We start from the raw sequence: 8,488 nt of genomic DNA, 5'->3' as shown, positions 1-8,488 counted from the left end.
AAGCCAAAAGAAGCTGTTTTTGTTTTGTTTGTAAAGTGATAATATGGATAACCATCAGTACACTGTAAGGTTAGGAATTACATTTTAGGGGGAAAAAATCAAGACATAACCTAATGTCATCTTGTGGAGCTGGATCTGTCAGTGATAGATGTAGGTAGGCAGTGATCTAGTCTAATGTATTGTAGTGAGTATACTGTACTGTATATGTATGGGCCAGAATGGGCCTTTTGGGGTGGGGGTGGAGGGAGGTACATGTCACAGTGGGGGGTCTTGGTGTCCTCCCCCAGGGAAATTGTTAGCGTCAAAGACTTCATTTCCTGCATTCTGACACACTTTTATGCACCAATTTACGGTGGAAATACCTTTATTTAGCCTATACGAAGAAAATAAAACACAGATGACAATTCAAAATATATCAAAATTATAATGGAAAGTATGTTGTTACGTGCCATTGCGCATTTTTAAGTGGGTATATGAAAATTCTGGAGCTTTTGGGTATAATGCGTATACCTGCGAATCACGTAGACTACACCACTGTAGGTACTCACTTGGCGCACATTTCCCATATACTGTATATAGTTATTTAATTTGTATTAATGTATTATTGTTACATATTCTAGGTGGTGAACAGAATGCAGGATGTGTATGTGTCAGTTACACACCAGCACAGTGCTATTTGAGCACTTCAAATTGAGTCATCTAGATATCACTGGCTGTTTTCCAACTAGTTGCAACTGGCTGAAAGCTTTTTGGACAGGCATGTGGAATAAGAAGGAACAAATGTTTCAGTCGCAGACAACGCAAATGTGGTTGGAAGAAATGATACAGGGGAGGAAATGGATAAATTAAACTGGTAATAATAGTAGCATTTCAGTAAAACACTGCACCTCGTCTAAAAGCCGTCACATTAGAGCCAGACTACCTGCCTAGACACGTACTCTAGTAAGGAAACTGAATCAAGCCTGGATCAAAACAATTTGCTTGACAATCTTCTTGATTTATTATGTTGACCTTTGTGGATAATCCTTTTTGATTTGTCATCTATGGAAAGTGAAGTCCAGAATGAATCAGCAGGAAATGCCTGTTGCAGATCACACCGTCCTCAGAGTTAAACAAACTCATGCACAACCCAAGTTGCAGATTTTTATCATGAATACTCAGGAAAGCTGAGAGATTAAGTACAGCGATACTACATCAAATACTGCCTGTGTTTATAAGAGTTCAAGTTTGATAACTACACCACTGTTATTGTCAATTTTATTTGTATAACACCTTTACATTAAAAAAGTGTAACATATTTGTTAACCACACAAATACCGTCCTTCTCAACACGACAATTAGTCAAAAATAAATTCAGAGTAAGGACACATTGCATGCTTTTATTTACATTCATTTAATGTTCTTAACATATCCTCAGTAAATTGAGGGTATAATTCAAGTATTAACTTATAAAATCTTACATTATTTCACACAGAGCACTGTATAAACATATGGAAAGCATATTTAAACTTAAACATACATAAACTCCACAGTATTTGAATATTAACAGTCCTTCATGAAATACATTCAGCAGAATAATTACCGTTGCTGAGTGCAGTCTTCTGGTTTTCCTCTCTGGTTATACTGCTACAGCTCAATTAATCCACATGTATAGTGTTAGCAAGTCAATGTGCAACTTATTCTTTTTTTTACTTTCAAAGCTGATGAAACTGAAGTTGAGAAATAAAACCAAATAAAACTCGGTATAAACCTCTATCACTCCTGCAAACCTCAGAGTCTTTTGGGACAGAGTGTGGTTAGTACTGCGTTCATAAATGTGGCCTACATATGTGGCCTTCAATACTATGAGTTTCCAAAATGAGAATACAATCATAATCAGGAATGTCCACTTATTATAAGTAAACAGTAGAAAGTGTATGTGCAAAATCATAGCATTAGCTAGCTTCCATTAGTAAGGTCAGACAATGAACTCAAACTTTTAAGGAGTCTGAAAGAGATATTTTGATTGAATCCGTTGAGCATTTGTGAAGCGGACCAACTGAGAAATTGCAAACTGCGCTTCTAAACTAATGGGCTCCTCCATCACAGCCACAAAGCCAGTTCCTTTCACACGCTCCTGTGGGTCTCTCCTTCTAAAGCTTTTTATTTGCACAGTTCTTCGTATGTTCGGTAAAGTAAATCCACAAAGTATTTTATCTTTATTTATTTTGTCTTTCTCTCAGCTCATACTTGGTTGACTTGCTTCTTCTCTAAGCTGTGAAAAGAGGCTGGTTCCCAACGGCCTAATATATTTCCCCTCAGGCCTGCCTGGCACTTGGCGATGAGGTAGATTTTGCGGAGAACGGTGCGGCGCAGCAGGATGTACACCCAGGGGTCGAGGATCTGGTTCCATGTGGCCAACCTCACGCCCATCACCATCAGGGTTTTATAGCTGGACAAGTCCTCTCCAATAGATCCTGTGTAGGAGCGGATCACCGACATCAGGCCAAAGATCTGCAGGCATGAAAACATGTGCTTGCAATTATTACATGATGATGGAGCAAGGAGCACTGCATTGATAGAAAAACTAAAATGACTCTGCTTTGCAGTATTAAGAACAACAAACAAGTTCTTACAGTGATCTGGTTTATTTTGTTAAACACAATAAACGGATGTTCTGGATGTCTTTGTGACACGGATACACCAATATTGTTTTTTTTAAAGGTCATTTTTTGGGCTTTTCTGCCTTTATTCGATAGAACAGCTAGGTGAGAAAGGGAAGAATGGAATGCAGGAAATCGTCACAGGTCAGATTCGAACCCTGGAGCTCTGCATCGAGGAATAAACCTCCAAGTGTATGCTACCCACTGAGCCAACCCAGTCACACCAATATTGTTTTTAAATAGTGTTGTTGCATTCATATCAGCAAGGACAGATACTTTTTCTGATATGTTTTAAAATGTGGGAGAACGATGGGTCGGGTTTCCTTCGATCACATGCAAGATCGTTATAAATGTAAGATGGATCAAGTTCTTTTTTTAATTGACCCTAGTGACACTAGAGCTGATACTGTTGGTTGTATTAATACTGGAGTATTGATCTGCCCATCCATATTTGAGTAGCATGCAGCAGAATCTGCCATCAGTGTTTGTTACATAGACCCTCTCTTCATGTTGATTGTAAACTGGATATATTATTTGTCAAGTTACCAGTAATTATTTTTAATCATTACTATAACTGTTTTCCTATTGAATTTCCATTTATTGCAACAGATTTTTTTTTTTACATTTATTTCAGATCTAGTGGAGTCCCTTTCTTTGACGGTTATTGTTTCCACAACAAAGTCAAGTGTAAAGTGAAAATCCTTGAGAAAGAAAACAAAGAAGCGGAATATCTTTCTGGAACAAAGAAAACTGCAGGTCCTTAAAAGAATCTCAGTTCTTTTAAATCAAGGCTGAAGACTCTTCTGTTTGATGCTGCCTTATTTCTTACACTGCACTGTAACTTTTATTCTTGTATTTAATTCCTGTCTTTTTCTATTTTAGCTGTTTTTAAAATCTCTTTAATGAACGTGTTTTTATTGTTTTTTAACTGCACTTTAATGTTTTATGTAAAGCACTTTGAATTGCCTTGTTGCTGAAATGTGCCATAGAAATAAAGCTGCCCTTCCTGCCTTGCCTAAAGTGAAAATCCTTGCAAAAGAAAATGAAGAAGCAGAATATCTCTCTGGTCCTTTCCAATAATAGTACTAGAGCTAGAGTCTTTTTTTTTTTTTCAAAGACAACAATAATTTTAACCTGTTGCTAATTTTGCACTTGTATAAAGTGACATAATCCTGGGAGGTAATCTTTTCCATAAATGTGGGCAGTATAAAAACTTTAAATCCCTGCACATCCACAAATTGTCTTTCAATTACCCTGGTTGATTAAAACTGTAGCCAGGTTGAAGTTGGCTGTTATGCTGGGAATTACATGCTGTCAAACTTTAGGTACCAACAAGAAAGGTGTAAGTTGTCCCGCCCTAACAGCTGCAACAAAACTGACAAGATGGCGATGGCGCTGTCAATCAAGCACAGTCTGTACACTCTATGAAAACTCTGTGTGAGTGAACTATTGATGTTATATTGATACCGCTTTATTGGCTTTTACCAATAACAGACTTTCAGTATATCTTGCTATGCCAATACTTTTTACAGTATAGGGTACTTTTACTCATGCAAACTGAATGAGTTCTCTCAGAGTGCCGGTGTACTTAGAAAAAAGGGGACGTGATCTCATGACCTATCATGATTCCCACTCATTGTACTTCCTGATACTCACCAGCAGAGGGCTCCAGCAGATACACGAGGTGACCATGATGCCGACCAGCTGCACCACCATCTCTATATCATGGGACTTTGCTGAGTGATGGGAGCCCAGCCGCCTCCTGAACCGAGCGAGCACCAGCGTCAGTCCACTGATGGTGTTACACACCAGCGCCACAGCTAGCGAGGTCAGACCTAGTCCAGAGAACAGCGCCACAAACGCCACATCCACCTCCTGAGTGTCACTGAGCACTTGGATGAAACACCAGGTCCCTGGGTCCTGATAGGTGTAAGAGCCCAGCTGAAAGCAGGGCAGCATGGCCACACACAGAGCTGCCAGCCAGATGACAGACAGACAGATCTTTGTGCGGGTTTTGGTGACCAGGGATGAGTGCAGCAGAGGCTTCGTGACACCCAGGCAGCGCTCAGCAGCCATGGCAGAGCCCATGAAGAGTGGGCACAGGCCAAAGAACACCATGCTGCCACCCAGGAACTGACACATCCTATCCGAGGAGTTGGGGTGCACACCTCCGTAGAGGTAGAGTCGGAGAACCAGAGCACCAGGGATCACGTGGCCAAAGAAGTCTGTGACCACCAGTGAAGTGGCAAACAGAAGGAATGTGGCTTTGGTGCGCCGGCGCTGGAGGGAGTAGGCATTGGCCAGGATGAAGAGGGCCACAATGTTGGAGATGATGCCCAGTGTCATGGACAGTATGACGACAATGACGCCACTGGTGGTGGGTTGCACCAAGGTGAGGTTTCCCTGCTGATATAGCCCTTCAACAGCCACCCTGACCTCCACCTTCCCTCCGCTGTCATTAGAGAAACGAGGGAGGAGCGGGGAGGCGGAGGTGTTGTAGTGGCTCAGAGCTAACATCACTGAACGCTGAAGCTCATGAGGGCCACAGTTAAGGGAGGCTGCAAGAGAAAGAAGGGCACATTTGTGTCAAGATAGGGAAAATACTGATGATTTGATGTTATTATAATTAGAAATGACACAAACATACAGGTGAAAACAAAGGGAGAGGCTGAATAAATGAGTCAAAACCTAATGAATACACGTTTCCATACAGGGCAAAAGTGCTCACTGAGCGGTTTGATGCAAATGAAAATGATATGAATCATAGGCCATGGCCACAGTTGCGACATCTCAACCTAAATGAGCATGTTAGACAGCGCTCTCCATCATCAAAAAACAACAAATGAGGGAATTTATTCTGTATTTATGATCCAATCCCTTCAGTAGAAGAGACACTTGGAAAATCTGTAACAAGGAGACCTGAAGCTGTTCTGACAGCTCATGGTGGCCCGAACTGAAAAACCTAGCTTTTTGTCTTGAGACTTTTAATAAGTAAAAGAGTTAAACATACAGGCCTACTTCTACAAACTCTTCATAGATGACTGAAGATCTGACTAGACCTGCCTGTCCCCTCACAAATCTTCTTCTAAATGCCTTTTTAACATGACTAGACAGCTGTTCACCGTGTGTATGGTGTCCAGACTGCATATCCGAGAAAGCACAAGGTGGTGCAGACTCTGATGGCTCAGGTTTAGTTCGGCTGGAGATCAAATCACATTAGGTCTTTCCAGCAACAAGCCAACAAAAAGCACAGGCCTGTATTAAAACACACGACTGAGCAATTTTTAAAATCTCTTATAAGGTAATTACTGGGATTTCTCACAGAATTGATATTTTTGAGAAATTACGACATAGATCTTATTATTTCATACATTTCCCTCGGGATAAATAAAGTATCTTATCCAGTGATGTAAAGAAATCATCACTGTGATGTAAAGAAATATCAAGTGATGTAAAGAAATCTAGCAGATTTTCTGTACCTGATCATGTTAGCACATCAGACTCCTGATAAAAATAAATAAATAAAACATTATAATTGACCTACTGTATACAATTTCTCACTGAGCAGTTTTATCAGTTGTGGAACACATGTTAGAACAAAAATTTGATGGAGGATTTGCACCATGTTGCACCAGTTAGAATACTTCGGCAGTGTGAAAGAAAGGAAGGAAAATTATGATCACAGTAATAAACAATAGAAATGTTATTTATCAAATCGTCATCCGATATTTAATTAAAGATGCAATCCATCCAATCTTATATTTACTGTATTTCTTAGGCTAAGTTCCCTCATATAAAAAAGTCTACTTTGTTCTTCTTTACAATTAGCTTTAAAATGAAAAATTGACTCACCACTACATAGTTCAGATAATCTTGTCAGTCCAGCTGAACAGCCAGAAGATAGTTTTCCTTGACAATCAGGTATGGACAGGGTCTATATGATATGTCAGTAGAGTCCACAGACAGAGGGAAAAGATGTTTTTTGCTTAAGCTCAGAAATCAAGTTTCCCTTTGATGGAAGCCAACGCGTCGATGTCCTTTGTGGAGTATTTCCCATGGCTGAATCCGTGTGGTCGTTTCATGGTGGCTTAAAGATAGTAAAGGATCCCCACTGACACTCAAATACCGAGTAACGTTTTTATAGCGCGTCTTGATGCCTTCAGTATGTGTGGGCGTCTCTGCTGTGCGCCCCTGAGTCAGCCCACGTCTCTGCTCCATGGCTCTGGATCGCGTCTCTCTGTTTACATCAACTTTAATGTCGCCACTCACGTTAATGTTTGTCGCCTATATTTCTAGGAAATGATCTAAGATTGGCCTGGTTATTCATGTATCTATTTAATCTGTAGGCAGTAGGCTACAATTGTGGACACCAAAAAGGTATAACTTTGTCACCTTTTAAACGTCACCGAAATGTTTCAATGCGCAGACTTGGAAACAGTTCACAAGGTTAGGATTAGTTTGTAACCATGTTGTGTCGTGGTGAAGATGTTGTTGAGCTTTTTGTTTTCTGGAGCCTGGATCGATGTAAATAGATTCAGTTTCATGCACTACATTAATTGCTTTGGCTGTATGATGCGCAATACTGCGCTCAGAATAACCTCTAAGGTATCAGTTATCCAGAGCAAGCTGTTCATCCGTCTGCTGGTAGAGGGGTTTTCTATTTCACTTCTCTGAATAAATGGCCTCAGTGAAAGGGAGGCAGGTCTATTATTTAGAGTAAAGTAAAACGATTAGTTGTGGTCGAATTATGAGGTATGTTGTTTGTTTTGCATTTGTATTTTTGATCCAAATGCCTATGATATGGAAACTCAAATGGAGAAGTCTACCCTCATGGAAGCTCCAGATGTTCCTGTGATTTTAGTCCTCCAGGTTTTTGCAGCTGCATTAAGGAAAACACGTCAGTTTTTCTTCTGTTTGATTGACACTCTGAAAGGGGAAACCACGAGGAGGCATAATGTATTTCTGATTTTGGTCCTCTCGCTGCATACTGGGGACAGGTGGTCATGTTTGTTTTCATTTTACAGGGACCTGGCAGCCAGCTAGACAGATTATTGCATAAATTGAGGTTTGGAAACAGGGTAAAAATAAACATCCAAATTGGCTGCTGGTTCACAGGAAAAAGGGCAGAGGTGGGCAAAGTCATATAAATTGTTTTTTCTTCTTCTTTTATTTCTTTCTTTTAAAGAGAGGCACCTGCGTGAAATATTCTACGGATTGACAACAGCGTAATGAGTATGTGAACTGACAGCTGTCATTTGAAGACTGTATTGTAGAAAATGTCTGTTAGAGAAACATTGTTCATATTAAATGAGAGAGTGCGTCGGTTGAACGAGAGATTTAAAGGCCGGGACACACCAGCCAGACGGCTGACCGTTGACAGATAAGCCAGTCGAGATGATCAGTCGGGTCCGAAAAAGTGCCTCGGGACACACTGAGGCGACACTGACTTGAGAAATGTAATATGTCTCCATAGCAGCAGGCTGTGCTACTCTGTATTGTTGCCCAAGAAATGAAAACTGGCAGCTGATTGGACGAACGCGTCACATGGGTTTGTTTTCTCGGAAATTCAAAGCCAGACTGTCATGGCGGCTCGTTCAGAATACAATCTCATATTGTACTAAAATAGTTCACTGAAACATGTTTCTGAAAACATTTTAAGCGAGAAATAGGCCATGCAGTTGCTGAATCTGTCTTCATTTCAGCTCAACAAAGGTCAGTTTAAAAGATTTTCATCAGATTTTGAGAGACTCTAGTCACGCTCATTCCGCTCGCCATTTCCGGGTGAGTCCCGACGGCCCTGCCGCCGACTGAACATGTCAGGTTGGCCAAAATGAACGCCGACGGCC

At 40.6% G+C, this 8,488-nt stretch overlaps 1 protein-coding gene across 1 annotated transcript; it reads right to left on the bottom strand.

The window, feature by feature from the left end:
* Window positions 1-1,359: 1,359 nt before the first annotated feature.
* On the bottom strand, window positions 1,360-6,798 carry ptger1a (prostaglandin E receptor 1a (subtype EP1)). The gene is made up of 3 exons (XM_028603772.1): window positions 6,495-6,798; window positions 4,299-5,200; window positions 1,360-2,493 (listed from the first exon to the last, which is right to left on the bottom strand). Exons 2-3 carry the CDS (start codon window positions 5,157-5,159, stop codon window positions 2,224-2,226), a joined length of 1,131 nt encoding a protein of 376 aa, XP_028459573.1. The 5' UTR covers window positions 5,160-5,200; window positions 6,495-6,798; the 3' UTR covers window positions 1,360-2,223.
* Between the last annotated feature and the right edge of the window lie 1,690 nt (window positions 6,799-8,488).

This window comes from Perca flavescens, chromosome 2, assembly GCF_004354835.1.
Source record: "Perca flavescens isolate YP-PL-M2 chromosome 2, PFLA_1.0, whole genome shotgun sequence".
Lineage (NCBI taxonomy): Eukaryota > Metazoa > Chordata > Actinopteri > Perciformes > Percidae > Perca > Perca flavescens.
The sequence above is the reverse complement of the archived record's forward strand: the minus strand, read 5'-3'. Positions and strand labels throughout refer to the sequence as shown.

Excerpts from the sequence above, each read along its gene's own strand:
- ptger1a (XM_028603772.1), bottom strand. The coding sequence starts at position 5,159 with ATGTTAGCTCTGAGCCACTACAACACCTCCGCCTCCCCGCTCCTCCCT. Across the intron at positions 2,494-4,298 it reads TCTGCTGGAGCCCTCTGCTG|ATCTTTGGCCTGATGTCGGT; the intron begins GTGAGTATCAGG and ends TCATGCCTGCAG.